This window comes from Schistocerca americana, chromosome 7 (assembly GCF_021461395.2).
Source record: "Schistocerca americana isolate TAMUIC-IGC-003095 chromosome 7, iqSchAmer2.1, whole genome shotgun sequence".
NCBI lineage: Eukaryota > Metazoa > Arthropoda > Insecta > Orthoptera > Acrididae > Schistocerca > Schistocerca americana.
The window spans coordinates 590,321,452-590,343,713 of NC_060125.1; the positions used below are offsets into that span (position 1 = coordinate 590,321,452).

General features: G+C 41.2%; 1 protein-coding gene across 1 annotated transcript in view; it reads right to left on the minus strand.

The window, feature by feature from the left end:
- LOC124623109 (odorant receptor 4-like) overlaps positions 1 to 22,262 on the minus strand; it is a 117,186-nt gene that overhangs the window by 47,150 nt on the left and 47,774 nt on the right. The window contains exon 5 of the mRNA XM_047148898.1: positions 2,698 to 2,797. Coding sequence (XP_047004854.1) covers positions 2,698 to 2,797 — 100 coding nt within the window. The remainder of the gene's footprint in view (positions 1 to 2,697; positions 2,798 to 22,262) is intronic.

Sequence of the window (22,262 nt, forward strand, 5' to 3'; positions counted from 1 at the left end):
ACTTTGTAACGAAGGAGGGTTGCTCACAGCTATCCTGTTTTGGTTTTACACTCCTACAGTAACTTAGTTAAGCAATGAACTTTTTTTTTTTATTTTCACTACTCAGGTTCCAACTACAGATTCTGTGGCCTTCAGCCTCATAGTACAGAATTCAGAAATAGTTTAAATAAAATTCCCATAGTAAAATATATTATTTCAGTACATTCTAATGCCTATTCTGAAAGCAATGAGCTAATTAGTTTTATTGGAAATGCATCCTATTAAAAGTTATGAACAATGACGTATATTGTGCAATAAATATTAAGTAAAATTCGAGTGAGCTAATAGATCGAATTCAGCTATAAGACTGCATCCAAAAGAAAGCCTAAATTTTACTGATTCCAGCAAAGTGTTTAAATTAACCTGAAGTCTATTAGTTAAATAGATATTAAGACTTGAAATCTGTAGCCTTTATGACTTTCAGTGCCAATTGTGACCAAACTACTGAATAATTCCGAGATCTGTTTTGATACTCTTGCTACCTTTATTTTTCTATGTAAAATGACTCTAGCCTCAACTTTGTAAGTGCATTAATTAAGAATTAAGTAAATTTGAATAAGAAAAATATTATTGTTCAAGAGGGCTGCCATGGTTATAAGTCGGGAACACTGGCATAAGGCCACGGTCCAAGGCATAACACTCTGCCTAACATTTCATCTTCCACTACTGCATCAGAGGCTTTAATGAGTCACAAATCTGTTACAAGCTCAAACAAGTTCAGCAAGTTGGTTAATTTTTTTGGTCGGTACCAAAAAAGTATAATTGTGAACATTGTTAAAGACTGGAAGTTTTTGGCCTACCTAATGTGACGATTAAGTGTAAGAGGCCTGGTCACATGAATATTGTGTGTGTGAGTGGTAACAAATAAATCGCACTGTGGTTGTCATAAATGTTCAACAATGAATACGGTCTTGACTTTTGATTTTGGAAAACTTAATCTAGGATCCTGGATTCTTAATTTCAGTGTGATTTAGGTGAGACGGACGCAGCTACGGGGAAGACAATATTGAATAAGCAAAGCAAGGTAGGTCAGGAACACTGCGCACTATCTACTGGGTGAGGAAATGTTTCAATACATCTGGTTGTGACGTGAACTTTAAGTGGCACTAATACAAGGATACAGCCCGGCACGTTACAACTTCCCAACTGCCAGATTTTTGCACATACATTTGGACATCATAGGGCCACCACCATACTTTGCCAGACAAAGTTGTTTCACCAGGTGACCAGAGGTCGTCATGATATGTGGTATATCTCCTATTCGCTGAATTGGTCACATATGTGTTGCTGCATACTTGGTTCTCCAGGTTTGATGTACCATGAGACATAACTACAGATCAAGGAAACAGTTTGAAAGCCAACTTTTCAATGAACTTCTCCAGTTGTGTGGCTGCAACCACTACAAGCTACCATCCAGGGAGCAATGGAATGTAGAATGATTCCAACATACACTCAAAATGGCCCTAATGTGTAGTTTATCGTCATGGTCAGTAACATTGTCACTGGTTCTAATCTGGTTGAGAACAGCAGCGAAGGAGGAGATCCAGAGCCTATCAGCACAAATGGTCTATGGTGAGCATTGGAGGATTCTGGGAGAACTGATCTTGCCAGCACCCACACAACCAGTTGTCCTGAAGCTAGGCACCTAGTTTGCACAGCATCTCAGTCTCAGAATGAGTTCCATTTGGAAAAGCTCTCCCATCAAACATGGAGACCAGTAGGTGTTTGTGCATAAAGACTTAGTAAGAAAAACCCATGTATGGCTCAGAAATCTGTTACAAACTCAAACAAGTTCAGCAAGCCAAACTGTTAATATGTATATGTTACTTTAAAATGCTGCTGAAATAGGAGCAATCATTCTAAGCTGTTTTCTATGTAACTAAATTATGGAAATTGTTTGAAAAGGAAAATTCACTTGAGAGAACAGTATAATTATAAGGAGGAAGGATGAATGGCCAGTACTTGCTTTCAAGGTATGAAATTTCAAGTAGTACCAATATATACATTTAAAAAAGTGCTAAAAAACTGTACCATGCTTCTGGACTTTCTTACTCATGAAGGAAAGAGGGATGTATTAGGAAAAGAAGGGACTAGGTACTCAGACCCCATATTAAGAAGTGTCCACCTATTGGTAGGAGAAGGGAAGACAAATAAAAGGGAGAGGTATCAAGAGGGTACATTGGTAAGCACTGTGCTAGCTTCAGTCCAGAGATGATAGAAGTACAAGCTGAGAAATAATAGTTGTTAACTATTTTAATCATTCCATGTTTTCGTTCTGTTCTTAATCCATCTATAAACTCACCTTTCATCTTCCTCCCCCCATACCCTCACAACAGGTGGGTCCCTTTCATGCTGGGATTGAGTTACCTGCCTATCATTTCCAAAGTTCTCCAATCTATCCCTCTTTTCACTTTGAAGAAGGAACTTATGCTTCAAAAAGTTACATACAGCTTTTTCTATATTTAAATGTGCCTATGAACAATACTTGGAATTTTGTTCTCTGAAAGTAAACACTCACTACCTATTCTGCCTCCTTGTAATATTAAATGTTTCAACAAAATTTTCATGCAGAATGCACATACTTTGTGTGGAAATTATAGTGCTCTGTTTTATGTGCTCAATATCATGTTATTGCCAGTTTTCAAGTTTCATGCTTACCTCGGCTGTGCTAAATATAGAACTACATATTTCTATAATATTAGTGGAGAGCAGTACAAACACTGAAAAGTTCATTGCCTTTTGTGCTGATGCTGTGCACCTGTAAGGGACAGAAAGAGTATATTATTATCTGCATTACTTTAAGAACTGCACATTACACTAAACTGATTTACAGTTAAAACTTACCTTTACTCTCTATTTCTGCAAACCTTTTCTTAAGTTTTCCATTAGTAATATGTTTTGTTATTACAAATGCATATTTAGAAGCTCCAAAGGAGCAGACAAAAAAAGATGGTAAGCTTAGAACAGCATAGGCATCATAGAGATTAGAGATTAGATTAGATTAGATTAGTTTTTCGTTCCATAGATCCTCCATGCTGAGGAAGTCCTCGTGGATGGGGAACATGTCAACCTTTTTTTTTTTTTTTTTTTTTTTTTTTTTTTTTTTTTTTTTTTTTTTTTTGCTGAAATAACAATACTAATAATATGAATATATACAAATATACAATACATCATTTGTTTCTATTAAAAAATTCGTCAATGGAATAGAAGGAGTTGGCCACTAGTAAGTCTTTGATGCTCCTTTTAAACTGATCTTTATTTGTAACTAAATTTTTTATGTTTACTGGCAAATTATTGAAGATGAGTGTTCCTGAGTAGTGGACCCCTTTTTGAACTAAAGTAAGTGCTTTTAAGTCTTTGTGCAGATCATTTTTGTTCCTGGTATTGTATGTATGAACTGAGCTGTTTGTTGGAAAAAGAGATATATTATTTAGGACAAATTTCATTAAGGAGTAAATATACTGAGAGGCAGTGGTTAGTTACCCAGTTCTTTGTAGAGGTTTCTACATGATGTCCATGAATTTACTATAATACGTATTACACGCTTTTGGACTCTGAAAACTTTTGTTTGACTGGAAGAGTTACCCCAAAATATTATACCATATGACATTATGGAATGAAAGTAGGCAAAGTATGCAAGATTTTTCATTTTTATGTCGCCTATGTCTGCTAACACTCGAATTGCAAATACAGATTTGTTAAGGCGTTTCTGCAGTTCTGTGGTGTGCTCTTCCCAACTGAATTTATTATCAAGTTGTAATCCCAGGAATTTAAGACTGTCAACCTCTTCTATCTGCTCTTCTTCGTATTTTATGCATATGCTGGGTGGAAACCTCTTACAGGATCTGAATTGCATATAGTGAGTCTTTTCAAAGTTTAATGTCAATGAGTTGGCTTTAACCCATTTATTAATATCCATGAAAATATCATTAGCAGATCTTTCTAGAACTACACTCGACATACTATTTATTGCAATACTTGTGTCATCTGCAAACAAAACTAAGGCTAAAGAGAAATATGTTGCAGGAGCATTCCAACCAGAACCAGCCTGTAGAATATATTCTAATACCAGACTTATAAGTAAACAGCTGAATTGCAGTCCAAGATAAAGAATTCAGTAACAGTGAGTCAGCATGTGGTGTGGCAAGAAGGTATAGATGACATTCAAGGGAAACACAACATTAACTGTACACTGCAGAGTAGGCCCTGGTGTAGCAATAAGATACAGGTGACATTTAAGGTAAACACAGCACTGACTGCGTACTGCAGAGTAAGCCATTTTATGCACAGACTACAGCAAAGGCATTGTCCACGAGACCTGATGAGGGCAACACTTGCAACAACGTCTACAGTGTTGCACTGGTAGGAAGAAGGAAAATATGATTTGATGTACAAAGAAGCAATGGATTTGACATTCAGGGAAAAGAGAAACAACAATGGACTAAGACAGCCAACCAAGTGAAGAAGAGCTTGGGATAGAAGAAGAGATAAAGTTGCAGATGATGACAAAGGAAATGCAATACTAACTAGTGAGATTGAAGCATCTATGAAGGGGATGAAAAATGGAAAGGCTATTGGAATTGATAAGATTCCTGCAGAATTGTTAAAGTCATTGGAGAAAGAAGGGAAAAGGAATTGATTGAATTGTGTAATCAAATATACATGACAGGAAAATGGCCGAAAAATTTATAGAAAGTATCTTAATACCTATAGAATAGAAAAAAAACAGCAGAAAGTGTGAGGAACATAGAACAGTGAGTCTGATATCACATACAGCCAAAGTCTTGCTGAGGACCCTCAATAGAAGGCTGTATGGAAAGCTGAATTGCGTAATAGAAGATGAACAATTTGGTTTCAGGCGGGAGTGGGAACTAGAGATGCTATTGGGCTACTGGGAGTGTTATGGGAGAGGTACATGGAGAAGAAAAGGAAGGTCTATGTTGTGTTCATTGATCTTGAGAAGGCTTTTAACTGTGTCATATGGGACAAACTGATGGAAATCCTAAGGAAACATGGAGTTGACTGGAGGGTTAGATGGCTAATTAGACTGGAGGGGTAGACGACTAATTAGAAATTTATATTAGAGCAAGAGTAAGAATAGCAGGTGTGATGAGTGAAGCAGTTGAACTGGGAATAGGTGTAAGACAAGGTCGTTGTTTATCACCAATGCTGTTCAATGCCTATCTGGCGGAAGTTATTAATGAAAGTTTTGATGGAAGGAGAGGAGTTTGTGTAGGGGGTTGGAGAGTGGATTGTATAAGATTTGCAGATGACATGGTTGTGATGGCAGAATGTGCAAGAGAGGTGGAACAAATGTTAAATGATCTAAACACAAAATTAGAAGAATATGGACTGATGATTAACAAGAAGAAAACAAAAAGCATCGTAATTGGAGGAACGGGGAGAAAATTCCGTATGAAAATAGAGGGAGAGGAAATAGAGCAAGAGAATAACTTCAATTACTTGGGAAGTGTAATAATGGATTATATGTATTGCTCAACACAAATTAGGAAAAGAATTGCAATGGCAAAAGAAGGATTCATGAGGAAACAGAAATTACTTTGCCGACCACTGAACAAAGATCTGAGAAAAAGACTTGCCATATGTTACATCTGGAGGGTTGCACGGTATGGTGCAGAGACCGGGACATTGAGGAAGGAAGATGAAAGAAGATTGGAGGCACTTGATATGTTGATATGGAGAAGAATGAAAAAAGTGGAATGGGAAGAGCGAGTAAGGAATGAAGAACTATTAAGAAGAGTTGGAGAAGAAGGAAACATTCTGAAAGTCATCAGAAAGAGAAAACAGAATTGGATTGGACATTGTTTGAGGGGGGACTGTTTATTGAAGGAAGGAGTAGAAGGAATGGTAGAGGGAAAAAGGGGAAGAGGAAAGATATCAAATGATGGACAATATATCCAAGGAGACAAATACTCAGAAATGAAAAGACTAGCTATGACAGACAAAAGTGGAAGAGGCTTAACCCATGACAAGACCTGCCACAAGGCAGAATACCATTCTACTACTACTACTACTATTGCACTGGTAGTCCCTCAGTGATGCACAAACAGTTGCAAGCCTTATATTGCTGTCTGTCAGGGATATCAAATCTCTTCACACTGTAACTAGAGCTTAGAAATGAATATGGCTACGATGGCATCTGGACCAATTACAAATAGGAAGAGCTGCTGAGTTCCCCACCACAGTCTCCTGCACTGAAGATGCTGCAGCAGGTAGTTCTGGTAGCTGCTGAACTCCCCTGCAGCAAATCCCAGGGACTATGGTGGAGCTAATGACTGTGTCTCCATTAGAGTCCACATATGCTGTCATCGCAGTACTGTGGCATGGACAAAGGAGGCGGCAGGGTTGGGCAGTGGTGTCATGAGTGCCCTGTTGGTTGGTATGGTGTTCAAGCCACCTGTGGTCTTGACATTGTGCCGGACCCAGTGCAGAAGCATCCTCTGATGGTTGTGGCCTCAGCTGGTTCTGGTGGTACATAAGTGTTGTGCCTTGGCTGCAGCAAAGAACACATCCCATCATCAGTGACCGATGATCACTGCCAGAATCCATCAAGACCTGGGCTTTAATATCCATGCCTAAGCTGACATCCCAAATTGGAAAAACTGTTTCTTTGTGTATGTTGCTCGAGATGAGGGATGCAGGAAGTCCAACAAGGAGTAATGGTGGCAGCCATGAAGAATCTTGAATAGGCTGCCTGTTAACTGCTATGAGCATGTAGGTAGCTGAGACATTTGTCCATGCTTCATTCTTTGATATCGTCTGTAGTATGTGTTTCAGCTGTGAGTAATGGTCTTGCAATCAACTTAGTCTATTATTTTAATATAGGGTTAAAGTTAACATAGTGAGCTATTGAATGCCATACCTTTGCAAAAAGTTGCAAATTGGGCTGCTGTAAATTGTGGACCATTATTTGGTGCATTCAGTGGTGAAAATAGTAGCCAGAACTTTGACGGTTGCTGTGACTGTGGTGGATGCCGCATGTAAAATTGGACAAGGCATCCACCATCAGGAGCTGCATGGTGTCCAAGAAGAAGCCTGCAAAATCTATGTGGATGCCCTCCCACAATTACACTGAGACTGGTCACAATGAGTAATGGTGCTGCAACACTATCTGGTTCTGCCCATAGCTTGCACAGACACAAACTGTGTTTATAGTTTCTGTATTAGTACATAGTTGATATGCAGTATATTGAGATAAGTTCTTCATCCATGGCACACTCTGTAAATGACTGATCAAGTAGGTGCAACACCTCTGGTCACAGCAAGTAGAAGGTCCACAGAGACACTGGGAAAGAAATCAGCCCAGGTACCCACACTAATGGGACCTTGACAGTAGTGTCCATCACTTCTCTTGATGTCAGACGACAATTGTCCAGTGATGGTGATAAACCTGGGTCTAGATGAAAAAAAATTGCTTCAATACAGTCTAAATTGGCATCTGAATCCACTGGAATGCTTCCTAAAGCATCAGCATTCTGCTGCTGTACCACGGGACCATTATGAATTGAGTATTGGAAGTTGCTAAAACAATTATTTCACCATTTTGGTGGCAAATATTCTTTTGGGCCAGATAGGGTACTGGGAGATGAAACTTAATGTCATGTAATAGGACTATGGGATTCTGGATACGAATCTTAATATATGTAATAAACAGTTCCCAAGTTTCCTATGTACACATACTTGTTACCATAAAGACTGATACACATGAACACTGCATGAAGTACAAAGGCCAAAGGCAGACTGAATTAAACATGGCAGCTCATCAGAGCAGTTAATATTCCAAAGATTGTAATTTTTGTGGTTGATGTGACCTCCTGTCGACACCACACAGCACCTCCCGCCCCCGCAGTACGGAGTACGGCCTATGAGCCCTGAGGGGGGGGGGGGGGGGTCGTGTGGGTGTCAGTGTCAGCGTGAGTGGTGCAAGGCAGCAGGTGCACGACCGGAAGCTCCATCTCTGTCAGGTCGGCATGCGGAGGGCGGCCGCTGGTCCAACTCGTAATCCGAGAACCAGCGGGGGGAATGATGCATTGGCCAATTCAGGAGAAGCGGTATGGGAGAGGAGGTGGCGTGTGGGCATGTCTTCCCCGAATGCAGACTGAGCCATCTGAAGAAATGAAAGCTTGAACACATGATGGGTCGCACTTTTGTGGGAGGGACAAGCTGTGCACTATCTTGACGCTGAGTTCCTCAGTGAGGATCAGGTCTGTGCTGTTGGTGAGCAGTACAAGCACACAGTTATCTAACACCATAATCGAAACATCGTTGAAGCAGTCAGGTGGTACGTTGCAACACAAAACAAAGGACGGGGTGCCCACGTCTCTAGTACCTGCAATGTCTTCAAAACCTCTGAATGGGGATGATGATGACAAGCCTGAGGAACCCACGAACTGCGGTGGTGAATCGTTGTATGGAGAAAACCCAGCCGTAGGTTGAACAGACTCGTTAGCGGGTTCGTCAAAAGAACATGTGCTCAGGCAGTCTGACTGGGATGGCAGAGGGGTGTCGGAGTCTATGAAGGCAGGCTTGAGCCTGTGTAGAGAAACAGTTTGCGGGTGATCTTTTATAATAATGTCAAATGTCATCTCGCCCCTCTGGAGTACTTCGAAGGGGCTGAGGTAAGGGGGTTTGTAAGGGTTGTCTGATAGGGTTATCCCTGAGCATGATGTGTGAGCAAGAACTGATGGTGGTCGGCACATAAATGTCAGGTGGGGAATTGCTGACAGATGGGTGTAGCCGGGTGTCTCTAAAATGTGCATGCATCCTTCCGAAAAAGTCTAGGAAGAAGGGGGAATCCCCAGGATCTTTGGGGAGAATTACTTCCCCAGGTAAAACCGGGTTTTTGCCGAAAATGAAATCATAAATCGTCTCGTGTAAATCTGGTTTAAATGTAGAACATAGGCCCAGCAACACTCAAGGAAGTGCCTCGGGCCAGAGACAGTCGTGACACCCGAGTGCAGTTTTAAGGGTGTGGTGCCATCATTCCACCAACCTGTTGCTTTGCGGGTGGTAGGCTGTCGTATGGATCTTTTTAATACCGCAAAGATTACAGAGAATTGTAAAAAGTGCAGATTAGAACTGTCAACCCTGGTCGGTTGTGATGGTGGACGGATGGCCAAACCTAGTGATCCAAGAAGAAACGAATCCTTTGGCCACAGTTTCTGCTGTGATGCTGGGTAAGGGGATGGCTTCCACCCAATGAGATGTTTGGTCTATTGTGGACAGGATATACCTGTGGCCCTCCAATGGAGGCAGGGGATTGATAAGGACGATATGTACATGACGGAAACGTCCCTTGCCGAATGGTGGAGAGGCGTGATGTCCTATTTTGTTTTGTTGACAGGAAATGCAGCTGCGTGCCCATGTTTGACAGTCCTGTTTCACATATTTCCACACAAAAAGCTCAGTGACAAGGCTCGGACTCGAGGTGGGCGAGATTATGCAAGGCGTCAAAAACCTGTCAGCACAGCGTGGGTAGGAGCAAAGGCCGCAGGATGCCCATAGGAGAGTCGCACCACACTTCATCTGAAATGCCAGGGAACTAAGCCTTAGTAAACACGAGCAAAGACTGCAGATCCATGAGCAGAACGTGAGTATCCTTGTCCGAAGCCTGTAGAGTGGCGAGGTTGCATAAATCGACGATACTTGAAACGGCATTGATCCGTGAGAGGAAATCAGCGGGGATGTTTTCTGTGCCTTTGATATAGCGTATGTCCGTAGTAAATTGAGAGATCAGGTCGAAGTGGTGGAAACGTCGAGTTGGGGGGGGGGGGGGGGGGGGGAATCCTCTGGCAGTTTGCAGAAGGCGTCCGCCAGTGGTTTGTGATCAGAAAAAATGAAGAAAGGAAGGATCTCGATGTCAATGCGGAAATGTTTGATGGCCTCATACACTGCCAGAAGCTCTCTATCAAGAGCAGAATATTTCTTCTGTGTTGTAGACAGTTTTTTGGAGAAGAAATGAAGTGTTGAAACTGTGTCGCCTTTGCTCTGTTGTAATACTGCCACAACTGCAATGTTGCTGGTATCCGTAGTGATGAACAAATCAGCAAACAGATCAGGGTGGGTGACTATGACTGCATGAGCTAAAGCTGTTTTAAGAGCCCTGGAAGCCTCTAGCATGGGATTTGGGAGGCTGTATTTCATCTGAGGAGGCAGTATAACCCAGAAATGTCGCAAAGACTGATGCAATTGGAATTTTTCTTTGTTGACCTCGACACCGTTGGATGCTAAAGTCTGGAGGACCTGGGATAAATGATCTTTGTGGTCTTCAGTCGATTTGCTGAAAATGAGTATGTCATCCAGGTATGTGAAGCAGAACTCGAATTATTGTAAGATTGAATCAATGAAATATGCCACATTTGTGCCGCTTTCTTTAAACTGAATAGCATGAAGTTGTACTGGAACAAACCGAGCAGTGTGATGATCGCAGTCTATGGAATGTCTTCTGGTGCTAAGGGAATCTGGTGATAAGCACGTTTGCAGTCAATCACACTGAAGATAGTGGCACCCAATAACATATGAGTGAAATTGTTTATGTTTAGCACAGCATAATTGTCCATGACAGTGCAAGCATTTAAACGTCTGTAATCACCACACATTCGAAAAGAAGTGTCGTGTTTGGTGACGAGGTGAATTGGTGAAGACCAATTGCTGTCTGATGGCTGTAGAATGCCTGCCTCCAGAAGTTTGTTAATTTGCTGCCAGGCCACATGCAACTTAAAGGGGTTGAGCCATCTAACCTAATAGGAGGGCTGGCAGTGGTAATTATCTTCTGTGCCATTCTGTCAGTGACGGAAGAGACTGAGAACTGCACATGAGGCTGAGCAACATTCTGACGTGGAGTTTTGGGATGAGTGGGACGCGATGAGGCGTAGCTGTTAGCACGAGTGGGAAAAGGCAGCACAAAAGTCACATGCCTATTACGCAAGTGCAGCATGTGCTTGTTTGTAGAGGTCAGCTGTGCACGCAGCACAGAGCGGAGTGGGGTGCGCAGCGACTGTCTGTTGTTAACTTTGCCTCGGGTAACCAGCGCGCGCGAGAGAGGCGCTGGCGAAGCACGAGCGACAGCGATGGCCACCGATTTGCTTGGCTGGCACGCAGGAGAGGGGCAATGTTTATCAACAAGCGGGGTGGCTGCCTGCATAGTGGGCGTGGTCGTGCTGTGTGAGCGACCTTTATTAGAGATACTGTTTGAAACATGAGGCACTGCACTTAGTGGGCACTTGGGCGGTGCGGAGGTCACTGAATGTGAATTGTCACACGCAATGAATGTTTTTGAACTAACCTGACGAGTGTTCGAATTGATGCTTGGCGATTAAGTTCGATCTGGTCAAGGAACTGTGGATTGCAGTTTCAACAGCGAGGTGCGGGCCACAGCAAGCTCATTGTAAGTACGAGCACTGCATTGTTTCAGCTCGTCGTACTCCCTGCAGAGGTGCATCGCTGAGTCGTATTTTGAAAGTAGGTTAGTGACGCAGGTCACAATCTTGCTCGCGAGGGTGGAACACTCGTGAACTAAATCCTATTTTGTACCAGAAACAGAACAAGGAGTACGGGTGCCAGAGCATGGTATCGGAGTGTTAGACAGGTGGTGTAACACTGAACACTGGACTATGTTTGGGGAGAACTTGTAATGGGACAAAAAATCCATACCGAGAATTGGTTCATCGATGTCAGAGATGTAGAAGGTCCATGGGAAATGCAGTGAAGGGGATAAGTGCACCATCACTTTCACAGAACCGACAGTTTGTAACGTTGATGCATTGACAGATCATAGGAGAGACTTCATCGGTGAAAAGTCAGTAGGAGCCAATGATCGAGGAATGATAGACACATCAGTGCCAGTGTCAATTAGGTAGACAAACTGCGATGAAATGTCTGCTTGTGTAAACGACCGCTCGGCCAAGACGGTGAGTGGACTGAGTGCAGTGTTAAGAGACACCTGTGAAGTTCCTAGGAGGACTCGACATCACTTAGTTCTTGCAGTCGGTGTTTGGGTGTTGGCAAGGTAACCTGCGTTTCTTGGCCTCAGCCCCAAAAATCTTATGGTACCGACAGTACGGATGAGGCAGCTGTGGCGGTGCTGGTGACTGTGATAGTTGGGGAGGCTTGTCCTCATTGATCTGTTCTGGGATGTAAACTGGGATGTATGGAGTGTGGGCGAGTCTTGAGTGCTCGGAAAGAGGAGAGAGTGAATACTGCCTGGCTGCGTAGAAGGTGTGGAAGCAGAACGGTCCCTGCTCCTGCCTGCAGACGGCCAGTAAACAGGAGGTGTAGTGTCACACAGCAATGGGGGATGAGCTGGGTGTTTCTGGCCCAGGAGCGCATACAGCTGATCTGTGATGCATAGGCGAGAACGAATAGACTTGAAAGAGTGTGACAGTAGGTGTATCTGTAGGTCGCTAGGTAACTTGGCAGACCATACCGCCCAAGGAGTGACATCTGGCAACATGTGTTCACTCATGAGTAACCTGAGGTGGTGCCAAAGTTGTGAAGGGGTGCAGTCCCCCAGGTGCTCCTCATACAGAATCTCGATTATCAATTCCTGTGGCAAGTAGTCGGGTCGGTCCAATATCATTTCCTTGTTGAACTCGTACTTCAGTGGCAGTGGAGGCTAAAGTAGGAGATCACAAATTAAATCCAAGTGGTGGTGAAGGTGTGTGACCAAACATAGGAACTTGGAGTTGCCATCAGTCACTTGATGCTGCTCGAAGAGGTGATCCACCATTGCGAACCATGAAACTGCATTGTCCTCTTACAGGGGAGGTAGCTTGGGTAGGCAGCCTGGAGATGGAAACAAAGGTGGCTTCGGTGTCTTGGAAGGCGTGCGGACCCGCTGCGCAAGAGTTCATTCTGGGATCCAGCATCACCGGAGTGGAAATGTTACTAAAACACACGTTTGGAACAGTGGCTGGTTGTAATGTCTCTGAAGATGCCCGAAAACATGACGCGGCAGGCACGGCTGGTAGCATGGGAGCGAATAGGCGAGTAGCGCATAATGAGGGCCTGTAAACTGGACCGAAGTTGCAAGAATAGCACTGACATTGTCCTACTCGGAAATGATGTGGAAGGTTGGTGCGGCAGATGCAGATGGTACTGCAGAAGGAGCAAGTGGTTGTATTGTTGGAATCGAGGCCATCCGTGGGTGAAGGGTGGGGGGGTAGTGGGGGGGGGGGGGGGGTGGCCTGGAGCTTAAAGTGGCAACAACAAGAGTTTTCCGTGTGCACACTGGCCATGCACCATTCGTGGTAGGACCATAAAACACTGGTGAAACCTGTTGGTGGTCACACTGTCGTAGTACAATGTTGCTGGGTGAAGAGGCTATATTGGGTGCACTCATATCCACGTGGTCGCGAAACTGGGCCGCCAATTTGGTGGTTTGTTCTAGTGAACTGGATGCATAAAAATATCTGTTACTGATTTGTGAGGAAGGTGAGGCTGGCGTAGCTTGGTAATAGTTGACTGCATGTGCATTTTGCACAAATGGCGGCATTGCACATGGCACTACTGCAACCAACGTCGTGGCGCGCAGAGGATCAAAGCACGTGTGCGAATTTCGGTCCCTTTGAACTTCATATGAGGGATCGATCGTCACACTATTTAGTAGATCATCCACTTCACTTTTCACTTGTTGTTGTGTGCAATCCAGCAAAACAAAGCCTGAGTCCATTGTCTGAGGTAACTGCGTAACACTTGGTCATTGTGAAGTTGCTAAAGTAGAAAATGTTACTAACACACATGTTTGGAACAGTGGCTGGTTGTAATGTCTCTGAAGATGCCTGAAAACATGACGTGGCAGGCATGGCCGATAGCGTGGGAGCGAATAGGTAAGTAGCACATAATGAGGGCCTGTAAACTAAAGCAGAAAATGTTCCTCATCAAAAATCATAGATCATTGTCTGTTACCTGCAAAATAACCAATGGCGGAGGGTTGTGTTGGCCTGTTCGTAAGAGCTGGGCCTCCAAAGCTTCGTGAAGAATGTTCGGTGATGTAGCCATGGTGTCGGATGTGAAACCTGTTGATTGCGGAAGTCGCGGAAGACGTAGAACTTTTTGTCCTTCACTAATATGGGATTCTGGATATGGATCAAAATATACGTAATAAACAGTTCCCAAGTTTCCTATATACACATATATTTTACCATAAAGACCAATACACATGAACACTGCATGAAGTACAAAGATAGACTGAATTAAACATGGTGTCTCGTCAGGGCAGTTAATATTCCAAAGATTGTAATTTGTGTGGTCGATGTCACCTATCGACACCACAGGACTTTGAATCTTTGAATTTTTGAGCACATTAAATGATGGTTAAAACCTCTTTTTTGTATTTGAGAATAATTAATTCCTGCTGTTGTTAAAGTTTTTACTATTATTTTTTTCTGAGTCATCTTCATTTTTCTGTGAAGGAACTGCTTTGATACTGTGGTGGGATTAATCTGTCACCAAAACCAAATTTTTCTTTAAATTATATGTGGATGGACAAAAGAACGCTTGAGAAATACTTTCAGATACTTGTGGGACCATACAAATTTGGCAATCTATTTCTTAGGAGATTAAGAGGATAACAAATCTGGCCGATTTTGGATGTGAATTTTCCATTCTAATTAACTTGTTCCAAAAGTTATTGTAGCCCCTTTGTAGATTTTTAGGAGCAAGAAGTTTGCAATTGCCTTGGCTTGCTGTTGTCTCGGTCTCATTCCACTTTTGTTTAATATGTATGTGTTCAAGTGTTCAACTGTGAAAAAAAAAAGAAAAAAGAAAAAAAAAAATCTTGAAGTTTCAGTGTTGTACAATGTATTAAATAAAGTTTCAAAATTTGTTACATTACTTTCCCAGAATCAACCAGTTATAATTATACCACTTACATAGATAGTTCACATACTAGGGAATGTTGTGAAATAATTATTCTAAATAGCACCAACACATTGCTGGAGTACTGAACGGTGAAAGGTTATATTGGCAGAGGTTCTACTTATATGACAGCATTTGAGCTCTATGGACTTTTGGGGATATCAGTGCCAGCAGTACTGATGATCAGAGAGTTTCCACAATGATGTGGAGTATCAGTGGCCATCATAGGAAGACAGCTGAGTCTAGAACCTGATGTAACGTGGCTGTGTTGTCTTGTGCCCTGTGTTAAGAAGGGCATATTACACTATATTGTGTTGTTTCCATTTATGGTACATCTCCTAATACTGATTAGGAAAACCTACCATACACTAGATTATTTAGCATAGAATTTCTTTGCGACAGACGATGATGTCTTGATCTCAGAAAAGTTCTCTAGACTCCTTCAGAAACATGGCATCCAGTGTGTTTTTCTCCCATCGTAGTCTTCTTTGTAATGTTAAGAATGATCTAACACTCCAAAAGCTGGGTGTATACTGCACTCCATATGAATGTGGCGTGTCTTACATGGGGAAGATTATTAGAACAGTTGGGGAGAGTTGCAAGGAAGGCAAAGGTCCTCAGTTCGAGTCTCGGTCTGGCACACAGTTTTAATCTTCCAGGTAGTTTCAGGTGCAAGGAACCTCAGTGACACACCTGATTAAACCAACCAAGCAAATAGCTGTTGCCAAGCTCTGCTTTACATATAATCATGAAATTGTGGTGTAAATCCTAAGTTTCTGGGACAGCATAATTAAGAAATGTTCTGAAATAAAAACACTGGAAAATATAATAAATCAGAATGCCAGTTTAAATTTAAACAAGGCTTGGCATCCCGCACTCAAATTACTAAGATTTAACCAGTTGTCTCATCCACTAGAGCTGGAAAATACAGAAGGAACTTGATTTTCATGGACTAACAATGTGAACTCTCAAACACAATGAACATGAAAGGATATAGGAGCACTACGAGTCTAACTTGGTTATGAATAGTGGTTCCACTTCAAAAATTCTTCACAGTCTGGTTGGAGTCCAGCAGTGGGTTTGCATAATACAGCTTGTAGTACCTAAAGAAGATGACTGGATTAGTTGTCATCTAGTTTTAAGGGAGGGTATAACAAATATGTTGCACAACTGAAATAAGAACTAGCATTTGGAATGGACCCTATGAGTATCCCTCAGGTCCCTAAATACCAACCCTACAGAGACTGTGAAGATAAAATTTGACTAATAATAGTTTACAAAAAGGCAAGCAACCACTCATTTTCCTACACTCACACTAATAGAATAAGAATAAGCCTTAACACGTAGTACACTCAATAATACTTTCTTCTACAGTTGATTTGGATACATTCTTTATTTGTGAAGCTATGATCACATTTGGCACTTTCTTTTGATTGAGAACAACGTACTGAACGTTTTTGATGAAAGACACACTGAGTATAAAAGACCAATAAAGGAAGAAGAATAACTGACATTACGTACATGACCTTTCAGCATACACAGTGGCATCTCATAACTAAAATTAGTGGGATTGCTGCTCCCAAAAATTTTTAGCCTTTCTTTTAAAATTGTGAAAAAAGAAAAAACAAACATAAAAAGAAAATTTATTCATAAACGTCATAAAATCCTAAAAGAAAAAAAAATCAAACATTTTTTACCCACTTTGACCTAAATTTTAACAGTTCAAGCTTGATATATTCATTTAAAAATGAAATCCATTCTTCTTGTTTTAATTTGTGTGAAAGGTCAATAATTTTATTTTTTATCTCTGGGGTAAGGAAATTTTTCCATTGAAAGCACTGAAAGTGAATTTAGTTTTTCTGAATACATAGTGCTTCTTAGGAAAGTTTTTATTCTTTTCACTTGTGTCAAGTGGTATTCTGCCTCTAATGTAGTCATGGGGACTGTCAAAATGATTTTTATGTTTCACAGTTTCATCAACAACATCATGCAGACTATTTTCCAAGATAAATTTCAGCAAATCAATTAATATTTATAAATATCAGACATATAGTACAATACTTTTAGCTCAGTGTCAAAATTCTCTTTGTCAGTCATAGGATATGATTCAGTGGTTAGCACTCTCTCTTCTGTACCAAGAACACACATACAATAGTTTGTAAGGGGGTGGGGAGGGAGAGGCAAGATGTGGGGTGTGCTCTTTATTCTGAAGACTGGTTTCATGCAGCTATCTGTGCTACTCTACCCTGTGCAAGCCTCATCATGTCCAAGTAACTACTGGATCCAACATCCTTCTGAATCTGCTTTCTGTATTCATCTTGTGGTCTTCCTCTATGATTTTTACGCCCCATACTTGCCTCCAATACTAAATTGGTGATCGCTCGATGTCTCAGAATGTATCCTACCAATCAATCCTTTCTTCTAGTCATGTTGTGCCACAAATTTCTTTTCTCCCCAGTTCTATTCAGTACCTCCTTATTATGTGATTTACGCATCTAATCTTCAACATTCTTTTGTAGCGTCACATTTCAAAAGCTTCTATTCTCTTCTTGTCTAAATCATTTATCATCCAAGTTTCACATCTGTACATGGCTACACTCCATAAAAATACTTTCAGAAAAGACTTCCTGACACTTCAATCTATATTTAATGTTAACAAATTTCTCTTCTTCAGAAACGCTTTCCTTGCCACTGCCAGTCTACATTTTATATCCTCTCTACTTTGACCATCATTAGTTATTTTGCTCCCCAAACAGCAAAACAAATCTACTACTTTAAGTGTCTCATTTCCTAAGCATAACCTGATTTAATCTGACTACATTCCATTACTCTTGTTTTGCTTTTGTTAATGTTCACCTTATATCCTCCTTTCAACATCCTATCCATTCTGTTCAACTGCTCTTCCAAGTCCTTTGCTGCCTTTGAGAGAATTACAGTATCATCAACAAACCTCAAAGTTTTTATTTCTTCTCCCTGGACATTAATTCCTGCTCACATTTTTTCTATTGTTTCCTTTACTGCTTCCTCAATGTACAGATTGAATAATGCTAGGGAGAGGCTATAGCCCCGTCTCACTCCCTTCTTAACCACTGCTTCCTTTTCATGCCCCTCACCTCTTATAATTGCCAAATTGCCATCTGTTTCTGTACAAGTTGTAAATAGCCTTTCACTCCCTATATTTTCCTCTGCTGCCCTCAGAATTTCAAAGAGAGTATTCTAGTCTACATTGTCAAAAGCTTCCTCTAAGTATACAAATGCCATAAATGTAGGTTTGCCTTTCCTTAATCTACCTTCTGTGAGAGGTCTAGGGATCAATACTGCCTTGCATGTTGCTGTATTTCTCTGGAATACAACTAATCTTCCTCAAGGTTGGCTTCTACCAGGTTTTTTGCTTTTCAGTAAAGAATTCATGTTAGTTTTTGCAATGATGACTTATTAAACTAATAGTTCAGTAACATTCACAACTGTCAGCACCTGCTTTCTTTGGGATTGGAATTATTACATTCTTTTTGAAATCTGAGGCTATTTCACTTGTTTCATTCATCTTGCTCATTAAGTGGAAGAGTTTTGTCACGGCTGTCTCTCCTGAGGCTATCAGTAGTTCTAACGGAACATCGTCTGCCCCGGGGTCTTGTTTCAAGTTAGGTCTTTCAGTGCTCTGTCAGATTCTTCTCGCAGTATCATATCTCCCACCTCATCTTTATCTGCACCCTCTTCCATTTCTATAATACTGACCTTAAGTATATCTCCCTTGTATAGATCCTCTACGTACTCCTTGTATCTTTCAGCTTTCCCTTCTTTGCTTAGGACTGGCTTCCCATTCAGCTCTTGATATTCATACTGGTGGTTCTCCTTTCTCTAAAGGCCTCTTTAATTTCCTGTAGGCTGTAGCTATCTTTCCCTAGTGATATATTCTTCTAAATCCTTACATTTGGCCTCTAGCCGTTCCTGCTTAGCCATTTTACACTTCCTGTCAATCTCACTTATTAGATGTGTGTATTTTCTTGTGCCTGCTTTGTTTACTGCATTTTTATGTTTTCTCTTTTCTTCAGATAAATTCAATATCTCTTGCATTATCCAAGGATTTCTACTAGGCCTCATCTTTTCACCTATTTGATCCTCTGCTGCCTTTGCTATTTCATCTTTCAAAGCTACCCATTCTTCTTGTCAATCATTCCGTAATGCACCTCTCAAAATCTTTCAATGACCTCTGGTTCTTTCAGTTTATCCAGGTCCAATATCCTTAATTTCCTACCTTTTTGCAATTTCTTCAGTTTTAATCTACAGATAATAAACAATAAATTGTGTCAGAGTTCACATCTGCCTGTGGAAATGTCTTACAATTTAAAGTATGGTTCTGAAATCTCTGTCTTACCATAATATAATCAACCTGAAATCTTCCGATGTCTTCAGGTGTTTTCCATTTATATAGTCTTCTTTCATGATTCTTAAACCAAGTGTTACAATGCTTAAATTATGCTCTGTGCAAAATTCTACCAGGTGGCTTCCTCTTTCATTCCTTTCCCCCAGTTCATATTTAGGAACTATTTTTCCTTCTCCGCTTTTTCCTACTATCAAATTCCAGTCCTACCACTATTAAATTTTTGTCTCCCTTAACTACCTGAATAATTTGTTTCATCTCATATACATTTCTTCAATCTCTTCTTCATCTGCAGAGCTAGTTGGAATATAAACCTGTAGCACTATGGTGGGTGTGGGCTTCATGTCTATTTTGGCTACAATAATGCATTCATTATGATGTTCATAGTAGCTTAGCTGCATTCCTATTTTCTTACTCATTATTAAACCTACACCTGCATTACCCCTACCATATTTTACAGACTATAAGGTGCACCTTAATTTTTAAGCAATTTCAATTGTTAAATTGCAAGTCAGAATAAAATAATTCATAGCTTATAAAACTGAACTGATCTTTAAGGTTGTTGTTGTTGTGGTCTTCAGTCCTGAGACTGGTTTGATGCAGCTCTCCATGCTACTCTATCCTGTGCAAGCTTCTTCATCTCCCAGTACCTGCTGCAACCTACATCCTTCTGAATCTGCTTAGTGTATTCATCTCTTGGTCTCCCTCTACGATTTTTACCCTCCACGCTGCCCTCCAATGCTAAATTTGTGATCCCTTGATGCCTCAAAACATGTGCTACCAACCGATCCCTTCTTCTAGTGAAGTTGTGCCACAAACTTCTCTTCTCCCCAATCCTATTAAATACCTCCTCATTAGTTACGTGATCTACCCACCTTATCTTCAGCATTCTTCTGTAGCACCACATTTCAAAAGCTTCTATTCTCTTCTTGTCCAAACTGGTTATCGTCCATGTTTCACTTCCATACATGGCTACACTCCATACAAATACTTTCAGAAACGACTTCCTGACACTTAAATCTATACTCGATGTTAACAAATTTCTCTTCTTCAGAAACAATTTCCTTGCCATTGCCAGTCTACATTTTATATCCTCTCTACTTCGACCATCATCAGTTATTTTACTCCCTAAATAGCAAAACTCCTTTACTACTTTAAGTGTCTCATTTCCTAATCTAATCCCCTCAGCATCACCCGATTTAATTTGACTACATTCCATTATCCTCGTTTTGCTTTTGTTGATGTTCATCTTATATCCTCCTTTCAAGACACTGTCCATTCCGTTCAACTGCTCTTCCAAGTCCTTTGCTGTCTCTGACAGAATTACAATGTCATCGGCGAACCTCAAAGTTTTTACTTCTTCTCCATGAATTTTAATACCTACTCTGAATTTTTCTTTTGTTTCCTTTAGTGCTTGCTCAATATACAGATTGAATAACATCGGGGAGAGGCTACAACCCTGTCTCACTCCTTTCCCAACCACTGCTTCCCTTTCATGCCCCTCGGCTCTTCTAACTGCCATCTGGTTTCTGTACAAATTGTAAATAGCCTTTCGCTCCCTGTATTTGACCCCTGCCACCTTCAGAATTTGAAAGAGAGTATTCCAGTTAACGTTGTGAAAAGCTTTCTCTAAGTCTACAAATGCTAGAAACGTAGGTTTGCCTTTCCTTAATCTTTCTTCTAAGACAAGTCGTAAGGTTAGTATTGCCTCACGTGTTCCAACATTTCTACAGAATCCAAACTGATCTTCCCCGAGGTCCGCTTCTACCAGTTTTTCCATTCATCTGTAAAGAATTTGCGTTAGTATTTTGCAGCTGTGACTTATTAAACTGATAGTTCGGTAATTTTCATATCTGTCAACACCTGCTTTCTTTGGGATTGGAATTATTATATTCTTCTTGCAGTCTGTGGGTATTTCACCTGTCTCATACATGTTGCTCACCAGATGGTAGAGTTTTGTCATGACTGCCTCTCCCAAGGCCATCAGTAGTTCTAATGGAATGTTGTCTACTCCCGGGGCCTTGTTTCGACTCAGGTCTTTCAGTGCTCTGTCAAACTCTTCACGCAGTATCTTATCTCCCATTTCATCTTCATCTGCATCCTCTTCCATTTCCATAATATTGTCCTCAAGTACATCGCCCTTGTATAAACCCTCTATATACTCCTTCCACCTTTCTGCCTTCCCTTCTTTGCTTAGAACTGGGTTGCCATCTGAGCTCTTGATATTCATACAAGTGGTTCTCTTCTCTCCAATGGTCTCTTTAATTTTCCTGTAGGCAGTATCTGTCTTATCCCTAGTGAGACAAGCCTCTACATCCTTACATTTGTCCCCTAGCCATCCCTGCTTAGCCATTTTGCACTTCCTGTCGATCTCATTTTTGAGACGTTTGTATTCCTTTTTGCCTGCTTCATTCACTGCATTTTTATATTTTCGCCTTTTATCAATTAAATTCAATATTTCTTCTGTTACCCAAGGATTTCTATTAGCCCTCGTCTTTTTACGTACTTGATCCTCTGCTGCCTTCACTACTTCATCCCTCAGAGCTACCCATTCTTCTTCTACTGTATTTCTTTCCCCCATTCCTGTCGATTGTTCCTTCTTTAAGGTAATTTGATAGATAAAAAAATCTACTCACAAAGCAGCACAAAACACATGCGCAAAAGTTTATATAATTAGGCAAGATTTCGGAGCCAGTGGCTCCTCCTTGAGGAGAAAGGCTGAAGGAGAAGGAAGAGGGGTGAAGGAAAAGAATAGGAGAGGTCTAGGAAAAGGTGTAGATTTTGGGAATGTCACCCGGAACCGCAGGTCAGGTGAGTCTTACCGGACGGGATGAGAAGGAAAGTCTGATCATTAGAGACTGCACCAGATGAGATTTACCAGATGGTAAGTCTCCCCTGACCTGTGGTCCTGAGTGACATTCCTGAAATCTACCCCTTTTCCTAGACCTCTACAGTCCCTTTCCTT